The 25125-nt window shown below is 43.2% G+C and overlaps 6 protein-coding genes across 7 annotated transcripts; 2 read left to right on the top strand and 4 right to left on the bottom strand.

The window, feature by feature from the left end:
* Positions 1-6475: 6475 nt before the first annotated feature.
* Positions 6476-10580, top strand: LOC107280190 (protein VERNALIZATION 3-like). The gene is made up of 4 exons (XM_015771743.3): positions 6476-6685; positions 7981-8042; positions 8139-8179; positions 8713-10580. The coding sequence occupies exons 1-4, from the start codon at positions 6494-6496 to the stop codon at positions 8940-8942; spliced, it is 525 nt and encodes a 174-aa protein (XP_015627229.1). The 5' UTR covers positions 6476-6493; the 3' UTR covers positions 8943-10580.
* LOC4329903 (UBP1-associated protein 2B) lies at positions 10414-12387 on the bottom strand. Its single transcript, XM_015771742.3, has 2 exons — positions 11131-12387; positions 10414-10685 (listed from the first exon to the last, which is right to left on the bottom strand). Exons 1-2 carry the CDS (start codon positions 12272-12274, stop codon positions 10672-10674), a joined length of 1158 nt encoding a protein of 385 aa, XP_015627228.1. The 5' UTR covers positions 12275-12387; the 3' UTR covers positions 10414-10671.
* Positions 12388-13412: 1025 nt separating this feature from the next.
* Positions 13413-15838, top strand: LOC4329902 (uncharacterized). Its single transcript, XM_015770451.3, has 2 exons — positions 13413-14483; positions 15443-15838. Exon 1 carries the CDS (start codon positions 13540-13542, stop codon positions 14473-14475), a length of 936 nt encoding a protein of 311 aa, XP_015625937.1. The 5' UTR covers positions 13413-13539; the 3' UTR covers positions 14476-14483; positions 15443-15838.
* Positions 15839-15952: 114 nt separating this feature from the next.
* On the bottom strand, positions 15953-18456 carry LOC136351159 (transcription termination factor MTERF5, chloroplastic-like). The gene is made up of 4 exons (XM_015770450.3): positions 18284-18456; positions 17626-17675; positions 17296-17523; positions 15953-17225 (listed from the first exon to the last, which is right to left on the bottom strand). Exons 1-4 carry the CDS (start codon positions 18403-18405, stop codon positions 16153-16155), a joined length of 1473 nt encoding a protein of 490 aa, XP_015625936.1. The 5' UTR covers positions 18406-18456; the 3' UTR covers positions 15953-16152.
* Positions 18457-18725: 269 nt separating this feature from the next.
* On the bottom strand, positions 18726-21275 carry LOC4329900 (protein phosphatase inhibitor 2). 2 transcript variants are annotated; one of them, XM_015770452.3, is made up of 5 exons: positions 21187-21275; positions 20513-20571; positions 20293-20420; positions 19915-20196; positions 18726-19111 (listed from the first exon to the last, which is right to left on the bottom strand). In XM_015770452.3, exons 2-5 carry the CDS (start codon positions 20539-20541, stop codon positions 19017-19019), a joined length of 534 nt encoding a protein of 177 aa, XP_015625938.1. In that variant the 5' UTR covers positions 20542-20571; positions 21187-21275; the 3' UTR covers positions 18726-19016. The 2 variants fall into 2 exon arrangements, with proteins under 2 accessions (XP_015625938.1, XP_066163516.1); XM_066307419.1 differs by having other exon boundaries at positions 20513-21275.
* Positions 21276-21591: 316 nt separating this feature from the next.
* On the bottom strand, positions 21592-24204 carry LOC136355159 (zinc finger BED domain-containing protein RICESLEEPER 1-like). The gene has a single exon (XM_066307418.1). The coding sequence runs from the start codon at positions 24047-24049 to the stop codon at positions 21947-21949; it is 2103 nt and encodes a 700-aa protein (XP_066163515.1). The 5' UTR covers positions 24050-24204; the 3' UTR covers positions 21592-21946.
* Between the last annotated feature and the right edge of the window lie 921 nt (positions 24205-25125).

The following is a 25125-nucleotide window of genomic DNA, read 5'->3' as shown; positions in this document are numbered from 1 at the left end:
GTCCGTAACGAGGATATGGTAGGAGTTTTTAGAAATCCGGCGGATATGGATGCGGATGCGGATATGGTATTTCTGAAATCCGATGGATGCGGATTATCTGACTTTTCTATCGGATTATCCGATAGAACGTTTGCCGGATAATACGAAATTATTAACACATGTAACCACTCTATCTATTACATATAATATAAGTTGGTCCATCCAATGGTCTAATTCATCAATTAACCTAGATTTCTTAATATGAGACTTTCACCGTCTCATATTATACTTACGTAGCTGTTTTTTATATTATGGACATAATGTATTCATGTTGTTTACTTGTTTAGCCTTAAGCATATAATTATTACGATAGGTCATTTATTAATTATTGTATTATTATTCATTGCATTGCTAACTCGATGTTGTATTGATTGCATATACACGTAACATCCGATAAATTTAATCCGTTTCCGAACCGATTCCGCACCGACTCCACTCCATTTCTGACATCCGAACCAATCCGCTCTGTATCCGTATCCGCACACTATCCGCAACCGCTTCGAATCCACTTAAAAAATATGGTTTAGGATATGGTATGACTACTATCAGTCCGAATCAGCTCTGTTTTCACCCCTATATAAAATGGAGGGAGTAGCAGAGAGAAAAGTGATGGTTGATCTAGGATTAGATCGTATCAGGAATGCAAGGCAGCAAGGGCCAGGAGTCCAGGACACGATGCTGCTGGAATGAATCTGGATGCTAATAGGGCAGAAGCTCGGATTAAATACCACGGGCTGTTGCTTCGCTCTGCAGCGGTCTCGCAGCGAGAGTGTCATCAAAGCGCTCACACAAGTTGGTGGCGGTGATGTCACTGGCACATGACGTCCGCGACGAGGGGCTTTATGCTTTCTTTTCTCCTTTGCCAAGTTGCTGCTGATTGGCGGAGATCATCGGTTGTTTCCAGTTAGTACACCGAACCATGCATGGGAGCGAGAACTGCGGAATTTGGCTGTGACACCGACGTTACGAAGTGATTGCTATGGAAAATGGTTGGATGCAAGCGGCAACGCGTTCGGACTGCGATCTTTCGTTGCTCCGTCCAAGGGAATATTGAGTTGGAGCGGCGGCTCACATCCATTCTACTTCCTCAGTCCCAAAATATATCTAAATAGATATATCATGGTACCATGTTATAACGATGTATCGCATCCAGTTCTATATACTTCTTCCGTCCCGCAATACTTGTCTTTCTAGCACTAAAAAATTATCCTAAAATAATTGTCGCTTTATAGTACTTGTCACATCAACCACTTTCAATTTAAATTTCTTCCCATTCTACCCCTAACCACCATCCTACATTCGATTATACATTATTTATTAAGGAATATTATAGTCTTTTTCTTCTAACCTTAATACATGCTAAACAACTTGGAACGACAAATTTCATGGGACGGAAGAAGTCGCTATAAGTTATAAGAATGTGTCCCATCCAATCCTAAGTCACTAATATATTTTATGATAGACTGTTTTGTACTCCCTCCATTCTAAAATATAAGGCATAATCACCCCTAACCCAAAAATCAAGAAAATAATTATTATCATCTTGTAGTTTGGATCATCCTAATAAATACAATGCATGCATCCAATAGAATTAGAGAACATGAGAGTAAAGTATTTAAAAAAGTAATAATTTAATAGAGAAGGGGTCATAGTTAATTGCCTACATGCATGCATGCTATGCCTTATATTATGGAATGGAGGGAGTAGAGTTTAAGGCTAAAGCGGTCCTTCAAGTTTCATATAAGAATCAATTTAGTCTTTAATATTTCAATTTATCCATATTAGTCCTTCAAGTTTTTATTTTAATTTAAACTTATCCTTAAACCAACATAACCAACAACTCTCTTGATAAATAACACTTATACCCCTCATTCACATATATAAGAGAAAAAATTGCATGCAATGAATTCTTTTTATAGATAATGCACAGCAATTTATATAAAACAAAATAAATTAAGTACTTGCAAGTGTATACGATAGCCATTAGGCTCAAGTTTCATGTGCACATGTTGAAATAATGGGAAGTACATATGCAATGTTGTTTATTCATTTTAGTTTTTTTTCTAGTGTATAGTTGTATACAAATTAAGAGCGGAAGGGACATTTTCTAACAGAATTGTTGACTAGAAATAACCATATGGCATATTAAGTGGGCCCAAGGATAATTTTAAGCCAAAACAAATACTTAGAGGACCTATGTGGATAAAATGAAACCTAAAAGACCAAATTGAGCCTTCAGTGAAACTTGAGGGACTAAATTAGCTATTCACTCAATGATGTCCCATAAACTTTACTCCCTCCGTCCTGAGGGAGTACTTGATTAGGATAAATAACATCTTTTGGTGTAACTGCTTAAATGAGACAGTTGAAGGAAAAGTAGAACTCATCCCTTGTATATGTGGATAAATGGAGCAATCCCTTATATTTGTTGACGTAGGGTGTTTGACAGGTCTAACTTATAGGTTCAGAAAATATAGTTTCTACAATAAAATAAAGTGGTTTTCGACACGCTAATTCTAGTCCAACATCCAAACAGAATATCTCGCTCAATAATGCTCGTTCATCCTAACTACAACTCTTAAGAATTTTAGGAGCTAGAAATATCAGCTCCGAAAAAATTGAGCGTTGAACCTGTGCCAAACAAGCCAAGTATAAGTCTGCAGCCTACATATGTGTATCCATGATCTCTAAAACTTCGATCGACTGGTTCTCTAGTCTTATAGAGCTTCTCTGCTAGGTTAGGAATTTGGGGACAGCAGCAAAAACAGGTCTCAAGCAAGTTAAGGTAGAGTAGAAACTAAACCCAACTATCCAAGTCGAACCACGCAAACCAAAAGAAAAAACAAAAAGTAAGACGCCAGAAATAGTACCAGTCAAAAGAAAAGCAACACAGATTGGACATTAGCTTACCATGCAGTTGACGCTATCGATCATCATGAGCCCATCTTTTGGGAAATAGGAGGCACTTTCGGCATGTAGCCAATAAGACCAATTTATGAAATAGTCAGGTTCATTTCTGAACATTGTGACACCTTGTCAAGCCATGATCAACACGAAGTCGTTACCTAATAGAAGGTCTGAAAAAAAGGCATAAGCATAAGTATATTATAATTGGGCTCCAAAAATAAAAAATTGTGGCATGTCACAACTGTAACAATAAACCAAAAACACAGACATATATATATTGCAATGGCCTTTTTGAGCGTTGATGTAGAAGAGCACAAAGTGTCATAATGCCGACCTGTCATTTGATCTCTCCTTCTCAGCCTTACCTTTACGTCATTGACGTTTCTCCGGGTCTACAGGAAACTGATAAGATGGTGATGCAAACGCGAGCGCTGTGGAATCTGGAATTCTGGATCGGATGAAGTGAGCACGGGCAAGTGATCATGTTCATATCCATCCATGGCGCGCGGCACTCGGCTCGAGTAAAAACACTGGCTCCATTGATGGGCAGGTAGGTAGAGAGCAGAGCAGAGTGCAACTTGCAACACATGTACCAATGCCGCACGTACGCTATCTACTTGCTACTAGCAGCTACTCTGGCAGCAAGAGACAGAATGCTTCCAATCATAAGAAGAGATGGTATATAGGACTTACCTCAAGTGCACACACACAGCTAGTCGTTTCCGGAAGGATTCCAGATCCTGGAATGCAATCATATGATCGGTTCAACGGTCATGGCATGGCAGCCTACGTCCTCCATTCATCAAGGCAGATAGTAGATAGTTAGTGGCTAGCATTGCACTACAGACAGTGACAAAGATGGGTAGGTGCCACCAAAAGATATAGCATGTACCAGCATTACCTGAACAGTATTTGCTCCTGGTATGCCAGAATTCTCACTTCAACAGGGGAGTAGACAGCTTTGCCGTGTCACTTTCTGTGGTAACTAATACTGGTAGATAGTGATATGTCAAAATTCTGCCAGCTTTCCTTTTCGTGGTTGCTGTAGCCGGTGCAATAATAAGCCCAGCACCCTTGTAGGAATTTTTCTTTTTTCCACCCCTAAAGAAACTTTCCGCCTTTGTGTCTCCTTCATGTAAATTCCATTCTGGGAGCTCTGTCAAACGTCCATTTGTTGTCTTTGGAAACCCATGTGATGGTGTCCATCATTTGGGACGTTTCCATTCACTGTTGGAGTGGCTGGATTAATGGGATATGCCCACGTGAAGGACGGAACTGCTTTATTCCACAGTCAAAAAAATCAAAGATTGTAAAGCCATAACCTAACCAAATGACATCCATAGATTCCATCAGCTTTAGTATTCATCATCAATCCATCATCATGCATTGCAACTTTACTTGCTGGCATGACCGTTTCAACATTTAGGTTCGATAATGTTAGTTACCTTTGATTTGAAGCGTGTGGGGCACTTCTCTAATCAAATACAGAACTTGCTGCAAACTGTGGAAGTAGTCTCAGGATTATTGTGCCGAAACTTGCACAGCAGAAAACATGCAGAATACACTAGTTAAGGTAGCATGCAGTATCCAAAAAATAAAGTATACATAAAACTATAAATACAAAAATAAGATTCTATGGTCCCCAAGTAGTCAAAATCAATGTAAACCTTATCTAACATGCTTTTACCTCCTCTCTTGTCTCAAGTACATATAAATTGCCATGGCAGTTTTTTGTATTAAAAGAAAAGGCAGCAACTTGGCAAGAATCTTTTGAAAATGATATTTGATCACATAATTGGAATGGCACATATGTCAAAGAACAAATAAATTTCTGCAAGTGTTCACAAGAACTCATGAAGTTACTGCCTCAAACATCATATCTGAACAAATCAATTTATAATAGAAAAGGTAAAGTTGAGTAAATTGTGATTGGGCGGGTGCATTGGCAACACATGCACATTAGACAACAGAACCGGTACTCCAAGTGAAACTGTGAAACTTTTAAGTATGATATGGTGATTTTAACTTCGACTGCATTAGCTGATCATAGCAAGATATGGTTGTTGATCAATAAGAAACTAATTAAAGATGCTTTGTTTTATTAAAGGAATGGAACACTACAAAGATGCTTTGTTTTATCTAGGATAACATTATAATATCTGATAGAACATAGGCTAGTCAGAAAATTCAAGGAGGCAAAAGCAAATGAAGACGGAGTATATGTCTTTATATTTAATGACACCTCTTTGAGAGAGAGAGAGAGAGAGAGAGCATAATTACAGAATAAGGCTAAATTATAATCGAAACTTTATCCACAACTTACGTTGGTAGATCAGAATAGATCTTAAAAGTATGTTCCAAGTGTTTAGGGCATAAGAAAAACTCTAATATAATCCCCTCCTGACTCTGAGAGAGAGAGAATAGGACAAGTCGGTACCTTTTTTATTAAGGAGAAATGCATCCAAATCAACACCGAAGAGGACTAAAACTTGGATGGCTTTGGTGTCCACCCATACCTGACCACAAACATAGGCACAGTTCTCTTTCTGGCTTTCCCTAAGATGACAGAAATATGGAAAAGCCGGTATCAGTGGCAAATTTGCAGCATAGTTAATTGGAGAGGAGACTGATATATGTCGATGCCCCAATCATCATCATTATGTGAAAACAAACAGTTCTGATTATAATCTTTGATAGATGAACTGGACATTATTCTGAATTCTGGATGATGACATACAATGATATAGACCATACACTTGTACCACAAACTAGCATCTCAAGCATCCAATTGATACAAGTGCGATCCAGGGACATGAAAATTATTATCTTAAGAGAAGACAGCCAACAATTGATACAATTGTCACGAAAACCCATTGCCACCTTTTATCATTGCAGAATAGTATTCCCATCCCACCAAGCTTATACCAATTAAAATACCTTTAGCAATTCATCTTACTTAGAAAAAATGATCATCCCTGCAATACCATCAACACATAATTAGTTTCTATCATGCATAAACAGCAAGTTGTAAACAGAGATAAAGAGCCTTAGGTGAATGAAGCTTGTGTTTGCTACAAACCCTTCACTGTGAAAAAGGAGGGGAATTTAATAGCTGAAAACAAAGAACATGATGCATCAGTCCATGTGGCAAGTCAAAAGGCAATCCCCTTTTCACTACGGACAACTATTTATTAGACCCTATGTATAGGGGATACGTGAGTATGATCCATCAGATTTTATTCACCTACGTGGAATTGCAGTGAGCGCTGCTTACCAATGGTGTAGGCCAAGAGGGTGGACAGCCCGAAATATTTCATTTGATGGGAACCCATATTATTGTTTACAGTTTAAAGTAAGATACCATGTCGTCCAGAGCTACTAGTTTCCTTGTCCACAAATGGTTCAGCATTTGGGATTGCAAGTATATATAGAGCACAAACCTGAACCCTTCACTTCACCCAACTTCACAGTTAAGGCCAAGTTAGCCTCTCAGCCTCCCCAGAACAATACTACTCATTTCCTGAAAAAATACCAATTGTAGCTAACTATGTCAAGGGATCCACTTGTTGTAGGCAATGTGGTTGGGGATATCTTGGACCCATTTATCAAATCAGCATCACTCAGAGTGCTTTACAGCAATAGGGAACTGACTAATGGATCTGAGCTCAAGCCTTCACAAGTAGCGAACGAGCCAAGGATTGAGATTGCTGGTCGTGACATGAGGACACTTTACACTTTGGTGAGTTCATAACAACCTGTCCACCTCATTTCAAAATTCAATATAATTTAAAAGAAAGTTTTCTTTCTTTGATCTAAGCAAATGGCCTTAAGCTACAATAGTAGGGCCCAAGTCAGATCACTGGCATTCTATAAAACATCAAGCAGGACAACAATTTAGAGTACATCCATTTCAAAGTTGTTTTCAGTATCCATAGATTACTCAAAACCAAGAATCTTGACTTTGCACAGATTTAGAAGCTGTTTTTTCTTGATACAGAAAGGCCTTGTGCGCTTCCATATTTTATTTCGAATATATGACGTAAAGATGACCACCTTGCATTTGCTAGTGTCAGAACATATAACATCACCTTTGCATGAAGAGATTAAACTTAAAATTTATACACATTGGCCTAGACATTTAGGACATCTGCCTATATATGAGTAAAAAAAATCACAATTGCTTTCAGCAATCTGAGCCATAAAATGTGAATATTCCATATTCTTTGCTAGACTCAATAAGATGTTTCATGTTACATAACAAACATTTGAGTAGACCTGGCAGCACTACATTTTGTGTAAAAAATATCGAACAATTATTCAAGATATGTAGTATGTGTTGTATCCCCCCCCCCTCCACCCCCCCCCTCCCACGTTATGTGAGGGGTTTCCTTGAATTTGGGCTTACACCTGTACATCTATATAGTCAGGCCTAGAGCCCTGTAATGAATACAAGCGCTATTCATAACAATCAAATAGCTCAGATCCTAATAATCAAATTGCACAGGACAACAATTTCAAGGAATAGCATATTTGCCTTAATAGAAGACAAGAAAAACTAATCATGCATAAATAATTCAGCACCACTATTGCTCTGATTTAATAATAACTGAGGAAATTACGGTTAACATAAGTATGTCACTATGTTCTCGTCACTTGTTTCATAAAACCACAGAAATGGGCATTTATTTCACTGAGGAAATGAGCATGTATATATGCTTTCCCATCTGTCCCCTAGAAACCAAACAGGAGTTCCTTTGGTTCATGACCAAAGAGGTAGATATTATGGTGTTCAACACTATGCTGCTAAGTCATTGGGTGAAAACCTCCCCCAGTTAGAATTATATACTGTGGTTTTGTTAAATACATGTTATGTATATAAGTGGTTATGTGAAGGTATTACTACATACTAAGATTTTGCAATACAAGTGGCAAAATACTAATGTTTAAGCACAAGTTTCGCATGATTAATTTATTTATAAAATAAGAACTCCAGTTTATGCTTCTAACAAAGAGTGAGAACAAACTTACCAATAGGTGATGGTGGATCCTGACTCACCAAGTCCAAGCAATCCAACCAAAAGAGAATACCTTCATTGGTAAGACCTGAGACATTTGCAATGAATGGAATTGAAATCACTTGCTTATTATGCTCAAAATAAAAGCAAAATTAAAGTTGTGCGAATGTTACACAGGTTGGTGACGGACATTCCAGAAACAACAAATGCGAGCTTTGGTATGGTCTTCCCATTCTTTTACATCTCCTTTTTCTGAGTACACATTTAAAAGAACTAGAGAGTTCTTTAAGATGAAACTATCTTTGGCAACCATGCTGATATTCACATCTAGCTTGTTTTGGCATTAAAAATAATATAGGAACTCTATCAAGAATAAAATCTACAAAATGATTTTACAAACAATATGATGAAAACTATTGCTGTTGAAAAAGTGCACAAGGTAAAACTATTACTCATCGCAAAACAACAGGATGGGCACACTGCCACAATGACCTTCCACATTGATCCATTACAAATATATTTGAATGATGGCGGCTTAAAAATTGCATAATATGACTGTCGCTCTGCAACATATAATATATCTGTTGCGTCAAAAAATAAGATCTGAACAGGTTTGAAGTGACTCTTAAGCCAGAAAGAACAAAAGAGATTCTACTCCTAATCCAGCACAAATGCTTATGTAACAATGGCAGTAAGATTTGTTTTTCACTTACACCAATCTGTTCTAAGAAGTCCTGACAAACTATTTCAGGAAATGAGATAGTCAGCTATGAAAGTCCAAAGCCAACAGCGGGAATACATCGCTTTGTCTTTGTGCTTTTCCGTCAATCTGTCCAACAGACCATTTATGCACCTGGATGGCGACAAAATTTTAACACAAGGGATTTCTCGGCACTTTACAACCTAGGACCACCGGTGGCTGCCGTGTTCTTCAACTGCCAAAGAGAGAATGGTTGTGGTGGCAGACGATACATTAGATGATAAGTTGGATAATGACATTCCTCCTCTACAAACAGGAGGGTCGATTGAATGTTGCATAAGGCCAAGCACACCATATATGGGTAGTAAATGCTGGACTGTAATGCAACTTAATTCTCAATTACTTTGTGATCTGTACAAACACTGACTACAGTGTTCCAGAAGAAATGACCTTCACTTAACATGTGATAATTCTCCATAATTGGTCCATCTCAGCTTCTTGATACAGAAGCCTAAGGTTAATGTATAATAGTATAATGCAAGTAAAAGAATCCCTCGTGATTGTTAAGACTCTACCAGGATTGTTAAGACTCTACCAGATTCATGCAAAGCAACATCTAATTGTGGATTAGAAGTGTAAGAAGGAAACTACAGTGAAAACTGTAAGATCCACAGCTTGTAGGTGCTATAGGCCTAGGAGTTCTTTTTCCATCACCTCACATGTAATGAAAACCAATTCAATAGGATCTATGCTGATGACCTCACTATGAATCAGAATTCAGAATCCTCCCACCATCCACCAGGCATGCTTTCAGATTCCACCACCAGCAGCAAAGCTAATTTTTGCAGAAGCAGAAGGCCATTCGAGTTATAAATCCATATCTGTCCCAACATGTGAGTGCAGTCTTGGTCAGATTATGCCTCCAAGTTCATACAGAGAGCCAAAGTGACACAATATAATGCCATAGTCTCCTTGACTCAAGTTTTCTTTTCATTCTATCTGTCTTCAGTTGACAGCTCTAGGCACAGCGGGGGATCAGGTGCTTATATGAAAACAGAATTATGCCCAAGAAACTGGAGCCATTCGCTGAAGGAAGCACTCAAGCGCATCTGCTTTTGACATGATGTGATAAACTCCACAGCAAGCCACACATTACCGAGAACCAGGACATCAGATCACAAGGTTACACTACTGACATCCTCCTTGTCCCACCTCATCCAGCACGACAACCACCATCCTGGTGTTATACCAATGTGAAAGTGCTGTCCATGGCACGATCACAATGCCCTGCTTCACAAGCTGCGCTGCATGGCCAACAAGAGGGCTTAGAGACCTGTCGGGGCAATGGGATGTGCAGCATAGGGAAACAAAACTCAAATTGATCCATTGGCTGAAAACAACTCTGATTATAATGCCTGAACAGGACGGAATCATGTCTGAACCAAAAAGAAAAGTAACTGAACCTTTCATGTTGATGTGCCATGTTCCTGCAACATGTCAAATCTATCTCAGTTATGCCTTCCCCCTGTGCTTGGTTGCATATGTGAGACCACAAGAAAGTCACAAGGACCACTCATTGTCGATGCATAGAGCCACCACTTCTTTTCTTGGTCAGTCAAAACTCAAAAGGAATGAAGGAATATGGAAATGTGAATTCATCACTTTCCACTTTTCGTCGAATTTTCTATGAAACTACTTTACCACATGCATGGTGAAATGACAAAATAGAAATAATATCAAGAACTGAATATGTAAACCAAAATCTTCTTCCATGTTAGCTACTCGCAGTCCCCACTATAAAGGCGGGACAGGTGTTACCTGCAATATATGAGCTCTGCCTATAAACAAACAGAGATTACATCAAAGTTGAAGCACAATTCGATCAGCAGGAGATTATCTTGCAGGTAATCCTCTCATTTGATAGAAAGAAAACAACTTCAGAATTTGGAGGAGTCATCTTCGATATTTCTTTTTTCATCCTTGTTTTAGAGAGAAAAGGCATATTTCTCTTCATCCTTGTGCTCCTACAAAAAATGGATACCCCAAGTAAAATGAGGATAAGAAGGTCCTACAAAAATGCGTGGCCATTACAGGTTATTCTTTCTCATCATTATCCAGAGGATGCATTAAAAGCAGTCGCCATAACTTAACTCTAGTTCCCAAATTGTCCTCCAGGAGTCCAGGATGCTATATTAGACAATAGACATGCATTCGGTCACCAATTCTAAGTTGTCTCTAGAAACTTAAAACACCTCACAAAACCACACTTTGATCTTTATTTCTACTGTAGTTTGTTAACCATGAGATTTATTGTTGTAAAACACACATGTTATTCCTTATTTTGAGAAAGAAAATGCCTATGTTGTTAGTACCCACTTAACTGTGTGATTATGTTCCATTGCATTTGTGGGCTAGCAATAGCTCATAGTATTTATAACTATAACTAAAGGTACTAACTCTGTATCAAACCTGATTTAGCCAATCTCTGAGCAGTCCGGGGTGTGGAAATTGAAGCTCCAGAATGGCTAACCGGTGTGCTCTGATCTGGCGTAGAGGACGTGACCGTAGCCACAGGGCATGCACCCAAGAGACCAGCTCCAGCGTTCTGACGAAAGGGAACCGTGCCTGATCTAGGCCCCTTCGCCATCATCTCAACTGGCCGATTTGATCCAAGAGGCGTCTGCGTGGTGGATGCCAATGCAAGCTCCTTCGGCTGGACATGGATGATGGGTGAGGCAGCGTTCTCGAAGCCATTGCTCTGTGCCCCTGCATCTGCAGGCATGGTCATGAGATGCTTCTCCTTGTTCACTCTGTGAGCGCGCCGGCAATGGAGCTCGCACCCGTCGAACACCACCTTGCGCTCCTCGAGAGCCTTCGTAAGCCCCTCGGGGTACTTGTAGAAGAAGATGGCGTAGCCGCGGAACTGGCCGGTGGCGCGGTCGGCGCCGAGAGGCCCCGCCTCGATCTCCCCGAACCTGGAGAAGAGCCTCCTCAGCTCGTCGTGGGCGGCGCGCGCGGGCACGTTGTCCACGAAGAGCTTGCGGTCGGGGGAGGTGGGGCCGAGCGACGCGAGCTGGCACGCGACGGGGCGGCCGCCCACGGCGAGCCTAGAGGAGGCGTCGGCGGCGAGCGCGCGGCGCGCGGCGGAGCGGCGGCGGAAGGTGACGAATCCGTAGCCGCGGCAGCGGCCGGTGGCGCGGTCGGCGACGGCGTGGCACTCGTCGAGCGCGCCGAAGGGGGCGAAGGCGGCGGCCATCGCGGCGGCGGTGACGCCGGGGCTGAGGCCGTGCACGAAGAGGCGGCGGTGGGCGGCGTCGGACTCCGCGGTGGCGGCGAGGCGGGAGCGCAGGGCGGGGTTCCGGAGGCAGGCCTCGACCAGGAGGTCGAGGAGCTCGTTCCTGGTGAACGGCTCCAGAAGCCCCTCGATTCCTTCCTCCTCCTCCTCCTCCTCGCGCTCACCGGCCGTCGCCGGCGGCGGATTCATCTTCGTGACGTCGTCGTCCTCCTCCTCCTCCACGGCTTCATCCCCTACCATTTCTCGCTCGGATTGCTCCACTTCCGCCTCCGCCTGCGTGGCGCGCCGCGTCCGCCCCCGCTTCCTCTTCCGAGCCATGGGGGGTTTGGACTTTGGAGAGAATCGCCGGGAGATGTGGTGGGGGTTTCCGGCGCCGCCGTCCGCCGGAAGTCGGCGGCTAGTTTTAAGCAGGCCGTCCGCTGGTTTGGGCCGTGGAATCCAAAAGGGCCATAGGATTTTGACAAGTCCTCCCAGTGATTTTCGAGACACTATCAAGTTTCAAAGTTTACACGCATTCAAACTTGTGTTTAGTTCACGTGCCAAAATTTTTTTAAGCATACGAACACACATTCGAAGTATTAAATGTAGACTAATAACAAAATAAATTACAGATTTCGTCTGTAAACGAAACGAATCTTTTGAGCCTAATTAATCCGTCATTAGCAAATGTTTACTGTAGCACCACATTGTCAAATCATGGCGCAATTAGTCTCAAAAGATTCGTCTCGCAATTTACAGTCGGACTGTGCAATTGTTTTTTTTCTCGTCCACATTTGATGCTCCATACATGTGTCCAAACATTTGATGTGACGGAAAAGTTAGAAGTTTGAAGAAAAAAGTTAGAATGTAAACATGGCAAATACATATGTCTTTTTTCGAAACACATCATTGCGTTCTTTTTTTTGTGAAACAAGGTATAAATGCACATGCACGCCTTACTTTAGCACCTTGAAAGCCGTATACACAATTACATGTGTTAAGTTTATAACTTAATTTCAATAAGTTACCTAACCAGCTAGGATTTCCTCAATTCATTGCATCGCATAGATTTGAGCATATGTACTTGTGATTTATGAACATCTCACACTGGATTTGGATAGAATTTTCAGCATAAGTTTATCCAACACGAATATTAAGCTTTACAACAAACAGATTCTAACCATATCAAAGATCCTGAAAGGCCAAAGAGATCATTTTCCATATGCACTCAAAACACATCACTTTCCTTCTCAAATCTCCACCATCGATGGTCCGTACAATATTGAACAAATGCCTGAATTGACTAAAAACGAATTCAAATTCTGGGCGTAAATCTTCGCAAGTTCAACTCAATTTCAATAGCAAAAATGAGTACTTGAATCCCAAATTCAATCCGCACCGTTGGATCATCATCAGACGCCAAACCGACCCGAAAAGGCATCACGATTGAATCGGGGGAGCAGCCTCCCTCTTCCCCACCCAACCCGCAAATCCCCAAATCGAACCCGCCGCCTCCCAAACCCTCGCTCTCCCAGCCCCAAGAACCTCGCCGCCGCCGCCGCCGCCTTCGGCCACCGGCCACCGCCGCCTCCCGACCGGCCGCCATGGCGCGAAACGAGGAGAAGGCTCAGTCCATGCTGAACCGCTTCATCACGATGAAGCAGGAGGAGAAGCGGAAGCCACGGGAGCGGCGGCCGTACCTCGCCTCCGAGTGCCGCGACCTCGCCGACGCCGAGCGGTGGCGCTCCGAGATCCTCCGCGAGATCGGCGCCAAGGTCGCCGAGATCCAGAACGAGGGCCTCGGGGAGCACCGCCTCCGCGACCTCAACGACGAGATCAACAAGCTCCTCCGCGAGCGCGGCCACTGGGAGCGCCGCATCGTCGAGCTCGGCGGCCGCGACCACTCCCGCAGCTCCAACGCGCCCCTCATGACCGACCTCGACGGCAACATCGTCGCCATACCCAACCCCTCCGGCCGCGGCCCCGGGTACCGCTACTTCGGCGCCGCCAAGAAGCTCCCTGGCGTCCGTGAGCTCTTCGACAAGCCACCCGAGGTCCGTAAGCGGCGGACCCGCTATGAGATCCACAAGCGCATCAACGCAGGGTACTACGGTTACTACGACGACGAAGACGGCATGCTAGAGCGGCTCGAGGCCGTTGCCGAGAAGCGCATGCGCAATGAGGTCATCACTGAGTGGCACCGTGTGGAGCGGGTGCGGCGGGAGGCCATGAAGGGGGTAGTGAGCGGCGAGGTGGCCTCGGCAGGTGGGCGCGGCGGGGAGGCTGCTAGGGAGGTGCTGTTCGAGGAGGTGGAGGAGGAGGTTGAGGAGGAGAGGAGGCTGGAGGAGGAGAAGAGGGAGAGAGAGAAGGGCGAGGAGGCTGGGAAGGAGTTTATCGCGCATGTGCCGCTACCCGATGAGAAGGAGATTGAGCGGATGGTGTTGGAGCGGAAGAAGAAGGAGCTGCTGAGCAAGTACACCAGCGACGCCCTGCAGGTTGAGCAGGAAGAGGCCAAGGAGATGCTCAATGTGCGCCGCTAGGAGAGATGGTGTGTTCTTACTTTTCATGGTTCCGATGAGTTATTCAACTGATGTAGTGTTCTTTACTGGGAGTAATTTAGTCATGTACCCAAGAGGCTTTAGCATAGTGGTTTTTGTTTGTAGTCCGTTATTTTGTCATTTTCATTATTGCCTTAATTCTGCTAAGAGCTGCACTTTGTCAATAGTTGGCCTCTTATAATTTTTCATCTCATAGTTGCACTATATATGTGCTCATGTGTGCAAACATTGAAAGTAGGTTGAAATCGCTGCTTCAAGTCTTCAACAATTGAAACACTCAAACTTGTTCTACTGCAACTGGTTAGTTGATTGTTGTGCATATCATTCATTTGTTTATGCTGCATATGATAAAATAAATCTTTTTGAACATGGCGGGACGTGGTATCAAACTCCATGCAAGCAGATCTTTCATATGCTGAAATGTTAGCCGTGAACCATAATAACTTATTCATATATATCAACCAATTGAGTGATAAAAGGTCTGCTGTCATATTTTTATTTGATATGAAAAGCATGTTTGGATTTAAATTGGCTAACATGCTACTGCGGATTTTTCACATATTCAATTGAGAAGCTTTCACGCATTGAGGAAAAACTTGCCCTTCATGGCATAAATAGTCAAAAACTTAAAACACTTAAAGCTTAAAAATAGCTGATATTTAGTGTCAACGTTCTTTCTTTTTGACTCCTTGAGTTGGGCTGTGGAGGTTGGAGTTAGTGTTGATGGCATTGGAATATTTCTTCCAAGTTGCATTTTCAACTGTGTATTTTTGCTAATTTTGAAGCAAAAATTCTGATGTTTTACCTTACTGATTCTGTCAAATTGACTTCTCTGCTTTGTGTATTTCCTCATCAGTGTAATGTCTTAGTTGCATTTGGTAAATTACGTTATACAGTCCTTGCATCACATCATTTTGCAGCATTTCTTGATGTGCTTCCTTTTTATTAGGTTGGCTATTGTTGGAATCTTCATGATCTGAAACTTCAGCACTGAAGTACAACGAACACCCATGCGATGCTGACGCTGAAGCGCAGGAAAACAAGGAGGAGCCCGTTTTGCAGCGCATTCATGAACGCAGCCCTGGCAAACATCTGTTGTTAAAGAAAAAGCAGGGCTTCCCTGTGTTTTATCCATTTTATCACTAACCTTGATGAGTGGTGAGTGATGGCGAAGCACTTACATATTCGTAATGTAAACCAGAGTTCTAGTGCACTGCATGCTTTTAGTGTACTCTCTAATTACTCTTTATAGCTGATTAGCTTCTAAAATTTTAGTTGTATACTGGAGAATATGTACTTCGTCTGTTTTCCGGCTTCTATGATGTGCAAGAGAATCCATGTTATACGTGCTGGTGCTGCAACTTTTCCTGATATCAAATACAAGTGCATTATCTTCAGGATGGCAAAGGGGCATTAGCATGCCACAACAGCTGTACAAAATGCATTTGCCAGTACTCCATGCAAAAATAGCTAAACTAGCATCATAAACCGCCAAGTTATACATCAAACTGTCAATAACAATTGGTCAGCTGCCAAGCATGGCTAAGTACAAATTTCCAGGACACTACTTGTTCTGATAAACTATATACCAGGGCAGCGATCAAGTCTTGTTACAAATGAGATTGTCCTAAACCATGGTTATCCGAAATTATGACCATCTCATATTCCATCCATCCTCTTCCGTAGAATATCTTCAAATCTGCTATCTGAAACTGACAACAGCTGGTTCAAAATCAACCTCACTCCGCAATCAATCATCCGAGCATACCGAGGCTTTATCCGCTGTTCTAAACTGTACCCGAAGTATTGTGGAAATTTCACTAGCTCGTTCCTTGGGTATCCCATTGTCAGGAAATATTCATATTTGGGAAGCAGATTATCTTCCATGCTGAGAGTGTGAATAATCCCAAATCTATTCGCCATAGTGCCGATTTCCTCCATGGTGAAGTCTCTCTCCAGGAAAAATTCTGTGATCGGTTTTAGCTTTGCCTCAATGTTCAGACCAAAAGCCTGTGGGCTTTTCTGAATAAGAGACGCAGCATCCGCACCGATTGACTGGAAGTATTCAGCAGTTGGCCTGAGATTGTCATTGACACTGTAGCTCATGATATGAGGACATCGCGTCAGAATCTTGCCAATGTTTTCCTTAGGAACTCCTAGTTCAGTGAGAAAGCTCACGGTTGTCTCCACCTTCTGCCTGCTATATGTGAGAAGTGCAGGGAACCGGGAAAGCACCTTGCTCCACTTATCTTTGTTGATACCCACGTTTTCCAAATAGGTCATCATAGGTTTCAGATTATCTGACAGGCTGATTCCACATAGCTGAGGTCTCTTCTTGATGATTCCTGGTATGTTTGACCTTGGCACACCAAGCTCAAGTAGCAGCGCCACCAGAGGTTTTATTTTGCGATCCACATTGTAATATGCAAATGCTGGGAATTTCCGCACGACATTCTTGATCTCTTCATGATCCATGCCAAGGTCCAGTAGATAGAGAACTAGCTCAGGAAGGGCTCCCCCTGAGGTTGGTGCGCTTACCCGAGCGATTGCCTTGTGTTTATTTGAGCTTGTGGGCGTAAGAACCATTGAAGAAGACAAGGCTTCCCGTTCCATAGCAAATGGATCGGGGAAATTCTCCACCACCTCAACCAAACCATCTCCATGTTCTTTAGAAAGGGCTTCCAGATATGGAATCAAAGCATCTCTAATCTCCGGTGTGCTGAGCTCCCTTCCTGAAAAATAAACGTGTTGTTAAAAGTTCAAACCAATAGATATGCAAAAAGCACAATCAAGAAAGCAAACCTTCAGCATATCGTGATCTGTAAGTAATGTGGAGCTTTGAAACTAGGTGTTCAATGAAACCATCTGCCTTATTGGCAATTCGTGCAGCCAGTATACTTCTCAAACCTTTCTGTCTTAAAAATAGTGATAGCACAGCTTTTGCTTCCTCTCTTTCTGCAGCAAGCAACCTTGACCGAACAGCAGCGGAGCTTTGAGCATTACCACTGGCTAACCACAGATTATCCGTATCTGCATCACAGAGAATTGATGTGCACTGTAACGATAACTTGCATGCTTAGTTGCTTACATACATGGAGAAGATCTTAAGAAGGGATAAATAAGTAACCTCACATGATTGTGCATTGCAAATGGGAAGTTGTCTAGAAATTAGAGTGCAAAGCCTGTAGAACAGATAGCAGCGTTAAGAATGTATGGGATGATGATATCATGATAAGAATAAGAGTGAACAATTATTGGACAATGTTAAATACTCAATGTTACTTTACTTTTGAAAGTTTATGTTTTAGCTTGATGGTTTTCTAGTCCAACCAAAACAAAAGTAGCAAATGAACTAAAATTGAGACCCTTTTGCATTTATACAAACAAATTAAATGACTGCCATTTCTCTTTCTCTTTCTCTTTCTTTTCTTTTTGAAAAGAATGACTGCCAGTTTTGATCCCAAAGAAAGGAGGCAAAATTGGTTCTGACATTGAAATTCACAATTCTAACAGGACCTCAGTCATTGGCATCCCCATCTGAGACCAGGACTATAATATGAATCTTTCGTCTATAAGTAGAACTGGAGCACCTACTCTCCAAATTACACAGATGCTAAAACCTAAGGGTTTGAACTGCAGCTCCATGTGAATGGCGCAGGTGAACAAATCGAGTCTGGAATCACAAGAGCCAAGAGGAAACTCCACACACAGCTTCCATTTCCACTCAGCTATCAATCTAGCAAGGCCAATTCCACTTAAAAGCGCGTGAAGAAGGAAGCAGAGGCTTTACCTGCGGGAGGAAGGGGAGGGGGAAAGGATGAGCCGCCATGGCGGAAGCCGAGGGCGTCCCCGCGGGTCGCACGGTGCCACGCGGCGGCTGCTCGGGCGTGCGGCCGCCTCCAAGCTCGTCATCGTCGGCGGCGACGGCGACCGCCGCAACGGGAGCAGCGGGAGGAGGTCGACGACGAGAGTAACGGGAGTGGCCAGGTTTATCCTGTTCCTTTTGCAGATAAACCCCTCTAATAACTCCAATTTTCGTGTGACCGTGTCCAGATAGGGGGGTTATGACAATATGCAGAAACTGCGGGTGCTGAATGCAAATTTTGCTACCTCGCACACAGAGTGGGACGTTGGCATTTCTGAACGATGCCCAGCAAAGTGCGCCGAAAATAAATAGATAATATTCCCAGCAATTTGCATTTGCTTAGAATTTGCACAAATTACACACCAGATTACCACAGAGAGTGTCACATTTGCGAACTTTGTAATCAACAGCATGAACAAGAGCATAAGTTTTGAGTACAAGATCGATACAGATTTTCTTACCTCCATAATAAGAGCCAAAATTTTACCTGGTACTGTCCTAGGACCAGTACTAATAATTAAGCAAGAGAACAGATAGTCACATGAGCTTTTTAAGGTTTAGTAGGATATCTGTAAAACATTCCTGCCACTGCCAATATTTAACATGCCGAGGATTCGCTGATCATATGCTTCCGAGTTGTGCGACGGTGCCAGAGTCATCATTCATCACCCTCTTGTGACGGCGTTCCCCTCCGACGCAGTTCCTTCATCTTGCGGAATTCATCATAGTGAGCCTTCCGTTGCTCTTCGAAATCTATATGAAAGCATGTAAAAGCAGTCATTCTTACTTTGAAAAAAAAACACAAAACAAGATGGTGAAATTTGAGGTTACTCTTGCAAAACACATAGATAGTAAAAATTGAAGCGTATCCACCAGTGCCTTGAGGACTTCCGGAATCTGAACTAGAGATAGGAAAATAGCAACACAGCTTGCAACCAGTCTTCCCCAATGGTCATCATCCCACAAAAAATATCCAACTGATTCGGGAAAACACACACGGGAGATTTATATCTATTTACAATTATACAAATTTTGATGGTCCAACTAGCTACTAAACCAGGACTAGAGCTAACCTACTGGTGTACACTGCATTAGCTCTTACCTTGCTATCAAGCAAAAGTTTTGGTCTGGCATACCATGATGCCAATAGAACAGCAGGGTTGAATTAAAAAAAAAAACAAGTGAAGTGGATAAAGGAGTAATCAGACAAAAGGGAGTCTTGAACTTTCTATCAGTAGATATTTTCTGGAGCTAGGAAGACAAATCGGTCTAAAATGTGACAATTCAAATCAGATTTACAGATCACAGGATCAGGTTACTTAATCAACCCCATAGCCTGAGACCAGGATACCTGAAATTATTCCTTCCTGTGTTTATCTTCTTTATGTGAGATGTATCAGACATGATATGCTATATGGCAGTACAGCACCGAAATCATAACGACTTGCACAAGCATCAAAATACAAAATGCCAATTAAGACTTTAAGAGTCAAGATACCACTCACAAGGATATTTCGTTTTTCATTGTCAATAAGAAAAGACTGCAGATTACTAACCTGTGCCTTGTTTGATGGCCACCTCTTCTTCTTCTTCTTCTTCTTCTTCTTCTTCTTCTTCTTCTTCTTCTTCTTCTTGTTCTTCTTCTTCTTCTTCTTCTTCTTCTTCTTCTTCTTCTTCTTCTTCTTCTTCTTCTTCTTCTTCATTACTACAGGATTCCAAATGTTCTCTTGCTGATAATTTTCCACTTGAAACAGCTTCCATCAAAGCAGTCTTAATCGCATCAGCATGAGTGGACTTATCCACTGATTCTTCAATAGTTCTTTTTGGAGAAACAGTCCCTTGGACCAGATGCAAGCATCAGATGCATGTTGTCCGGAATTTTTTCTTTAGCTGTATTAAAACATGATTCTATATGCAAGCTCCAAAGCACATACCATCATCTTCATCAATCATTGAGTGATATGGCGTCTTAGGCTCGGTGATTTTTTCTCTTACTGGCTTGGTCGACTCAATGTCATTCAAATTTTCTTCATTCCATTTCACACGGTCCCGGCCCCTGTCCCTGCACACAACAGTATACTAACTTAAATGAAGAAATGGTTATTTTAAATCAAACAATAAATTTGGCATTTGAGAGCTCGAGATGGATCTAACCTTGACTTTTTGGATTCTTTAGCTTGCATTGTGGAAGCAGGTCAGGAGCACCTCAGAACCTGCAATAGCTTTATACTAACTGAACATCTAAAGCAAAGCACTGTACTGAGAATTAACGCTTGCTTGATAGCGAACAAAGCCCATTGCTATGAGAATTCAGATAAGCTACATCATCAGTTCATCACCGCACATAACCGAAACGTGAGATTGATCAAACAGCACATGTAGATATGTAGTTACGCGAATACGCACGCCAATTTCACCGCCAACCAGGGATGGAACGGATCGGACACGTAACTGATCAGATATGCAGTGATCAGAGCCGCATCAGCAGATCGCCGACAACTTCCCCCGCATCGCTACGATGGCCGGGCACAAACGCTAAAAGTCCCCAAGCGCAAAAGCCGTGCCAACGCACACCCCACGGTGGGGAAACGGGGGAACGACCCACCGACCGCGTGTCGGAACGTCACCACGGATCGATCATGAGATATTCTGTCGCGCGAGCGCGAGGATGACGACGGCGAAGGAAGCCTGACGAGCACAGAAGTAATCACGGAGCACGGCGAGCGGCACGCGAGGCAGAGCCCAACAGCCGCGACAGGCCGCGCGCGGAGAGAGAGAGAGAGAGAGAGAGAGAGAGAGGGGGGGGAAGGGGATCGAAGAGAGAGTACCTTGCTGATCAGCGATCCCCTTCAAGAAGAGGAATATGGGCGAAACCAACGATGAGCCAACAGAAGAGAAACAGAATGGGAAAGGAGAGGAGTGAATAGTGATGACTGTTCTGGATATAGACAGCCAGGTGGGCCGGCCGGGCTGGCACGGCCCACGGCACGAATCGGCACGGCCCGTTACGGCACGGCCCGTTACGGCACGTGTCCTGTAGCGGGCCGTGCCGTGCCGGCCCGCGTGCCGCGTGCGCGGCCCAGGCACGGCCCACCACGCTGCCGTGCCGTGCCGGGCCGGCACGGGCACGAATCAGCACGCGGGCCGGCGGGGGCACGTGGGCCGGCCGCAGCCCGGGAATCCGGAAAATAGAGAAAAAAAAGGGGAAAAAAGGAGGAAAAGAGGGAAAAATAGGGAAAAAATAAAAAAATGAAAAAACAGTGAGGAAAATAGGGAAAAAATTAAAAAAAAGGGAAAATAGGGGGAAAATTAAAAAAAAGGAAAAAAGGGAAAATAAAAAATATGATTATAATTTAGAAAAAAATAGGAAATTAGGTACATAAATATAAAAAAGATGATTATAAAAAATAGGAAAAAGCTAAATAAATATAAAGAATATGAGAAAAATGGAATAATGATATTTATTAATTTTGATATTACATGGCTGCCTCGTTAAAAACTTTGTCATGTAAAAACTCATATTTGAGAAAACCATGACAAAGAAAAAAGAGTACAGCCTATAAGTCGAAAATTATTAGAAAAAACTAGCTAATCTTGTGCATCTGTATCGATGTAGAGATCTTCGAACTGAGCAACCAATTCCAAGTTCTCTGCGGAGTGTTGAGCACGTTCAGCAGCTAGCTCCCAGTCTTTGACGATGAGCAGCATTTCCACCATATCGCTGCTTAGATTTCTTCGTCGGTCCTCAATAATTCTTCCGCATGTACTGAAGGCCGATTCAGAGGATACGGTAGAAACGGGCACCGTGAACACATCCCGTGCTAGTTTTGAGAGCACGGGATATTGGGTCTTGTGATCATTCCACCATCCAAGGACGTTGAGATCTTCAGTGCTGGTACAGTCACTGTCTAAGTAGGAGGACAATTCTTGGGTGCCTTGAAAAGTACCAGTTGTTCCTGAAGCGGAACTCCCAGCAGGAGTGGAAGAGGAACTACCACCCCAAATCCGTCCCCATTGTATTTTCTTCTTACCAGCGACAGAGACAGTTGGGGGTCTTTGTAGGCGAAGTCCCTGAAACTTATTCTCATACTTGGCAAATGTCTCATATAATTTAGTCTTAACATCAGAATAATAGTTAGTATAATCTATGTTCATTATCTCTCCAATAATATTCAACATATTAACCAATCCCCGTAATTTACCCCTAGGATCAAGAATAAATGCAAAAGCATACAGTACAGGGATTTCCTTCCAATATTTAAGATATTTTTGTTTCATATGAAAGACTGCAGCAGATAGTAGGTGGTCATTCTCATTTTCTTGTAATAAAGTAGCAATTTCAAGGATTTTGTGCAACATTAAATTAGCAGTTGGATAATAAACTCCAGATAAAGCAACAGTGGCATCGTGAAATATCTCAAGAAATGCAGCAAACTTTTCTACTACATACCAAGTTGGCTCGGACATTATTAGTTGCCCATCACTGTTCGTAGCATTATTAGACTGCAAAAAAACGGTTAGTAAATCCTTATAAGGCAACACATGCCTCAACATTAGGTACGTGGTATTCCATCGATGATCTGTATCCGTGCGGAACTTACGGGGCTTCATACCCGATGCATCGCAAAATCTTTTCCATTTTGCAACCCGTGGGTTTGAGGCAAATAACCATGAGATTGCCTCACGCACAGAATCAATATGTGTAGATACCCTCTTAAAACCAGTTTTAACTATCAGATTAATGATATGACATGCACAACGTTGATGTAAAAGAAATGATTGACCATAGACAGAGAATACAGGTTGTAGAATTTCCATGGCCCTAGAGTTAGCAGCTGCATTATCTAGTGTTATAGCGAAAATTTTATTTGTAAGGTCAAACTCTTGAACAACCATGGAAATTCTTTCCGCGATATTATCAGCAGTATGTGCAACATCTATTAATTTTAAAGCAATGATTCTTTTCTGAATTTCCCAATTATCATCAACAAAGTGAGCAACTACACTTATGTAGTCTTCCTTGGCCTTACCACTCCAAATATCAGATGTGATACTAACAGAAAATGTGCAAGTGTTAAATAATTCTTTCAGTGTATCACGACCTTGTTTATAGAACTTTCTTAAATCACGGGTCGTGGTTTGAGAACTAACAGATTTAAACCTAGGGTTATGAGCAGTTTGAATATATTTTTCAAATGCAGTTGACTCACCAAAATTTAGGGGTAAATCTTGTCTAGCAATTAATCGAGTAAGAGATTCTCGTGCAACCTGAGGATCGTACTCCCACGAACGTACCGTACCATCAGGATTCAATATCAGTTGTTGTTGTCGCAGTTGGATGCCTTGCTTCTTAGCACACGACGCCGCATGCCGACTTAAATGTCCTGTTCCACTTGAAGATTTTCCAGATAATTTAGTTCTGCATATTTTACATCTAGCCAACGTTACCTCTTTACCATCAGGGCCGGTCTCCTTGATCTCATCAAAATTTTGCCATACGGTGGAAGTTCTCGATCTTTTAGAGGACGAGGCCGTTGACCCACTCGCGGCCACAGTTCCTGATCCTTCTGAAGCCACCTGTGTGGTTGCAGGTTCTTCCGGCATCGGTGCAGGGATGCTGCCACCTTGCTCCATGCCGAAATTTGGGTCGTACTCGCTCATGTCAAATATTGGGTAATTCGGATCGTCCATGCTGAAATTTCAAAATTAACATATACGTAAATAATAACACTAATAATAATAATAATAATAATTTCTTACCTTCTTCAACTCTTTGTTTGCAGCTTACAAATAGGAATATATGTCTTCCCCTAGTTATTTTTATTTTTGGCAATATTTAGAGAAATTTTGCCAAAAATTCGGAAGACCGTAAAGTCGTAACCTACAACACACAAAATACCACAAGAGAGCACAAGATTGAATGTTTGGATGAGCCAGAATGTTTGGGTTGGCTACCCTATTTATAGGAAAAAATTTCCTAATTTTTGAGTTTTTTTTCATATATTTTTGAATTTTTTTCGACCTCCAACGGTTATTTTCAAATTTTAGCCGTTGAAGTAGCCGTTGCGGGGTAACCGTTGCAAAATTTCAACCCCACCACCATCCAACGCGCGCCACGTGGGCGCCCCCCCCCCCCCCACCGATGCGCCCGGGCGAGCCACGTGCCCGGCAGCCCGGCCGGCCCCCCCTCCCCCCGCGCCCGCGCGCGCCACGTGCCCGGCAGCCCGGCCGGCCCCCCTCCCCCCGCGCCCGCGCGCGCCACGGGCCCGCAGCCCGCCCGCCCGGCCCCCCCTCCCCGCGCGCGCGCCGCGCGTTCAAAATTCGAACGGCATGCTACCGTTGCGGGCCGTGCCGCGCCGGGCCGTGCCGTGCCGGCCCGCTACAGTAGTCGTGCCGGGCCGTGCCGGCACGCCGGGCCGAGGCGTCGGCCCAGGCACGGCCGGCCACGTCGGGCCGTGCCAGCTCGGCACGACGGCTAACGGGCCGTGCCGTGCCTGGGCCGGCCACAGTACCGCCGTGCCCGGGCCGGCCCACGTGCCTCCGGCCCATTTGGTTGTCTATAGTTCTGGAGGAGGACACTCAGGGTGTGGGGCCCACCAGTTGCTACCTGCTCTGCTGCAATACCTCCTCCTCCAGTGGCCACCTAAGCAGAGAGCACTGGACTGTGGAAACTGAAAGTAGAAACTGAAAGCCACAGGTTTTGCATCTTCAGACCTCGATACGCATGGTTGTTTGGATGGTACTTCTCCGTAGGGAAACTGGGGATG

The sequence above is a fragment of the Oryza sativa genome, chromosome 2 (assembly GCF_034140825.1).
Source record: "Oryza sativa Japonica Group chromosome 2, ASM3414082v1".
Taxonomy (NCBI): domain Eukaryota; kingdom Viridiplantae; phylum Streptophyta; class Magnoliopsida; order Poales; family Poaceae; genus Oryza; species Oryza sativa.
The sequence above is the reverse complement of the archived record's forward strand: the minus strand, read 5'-3'. Positions and strand labels throughout refer to the sequence as shown.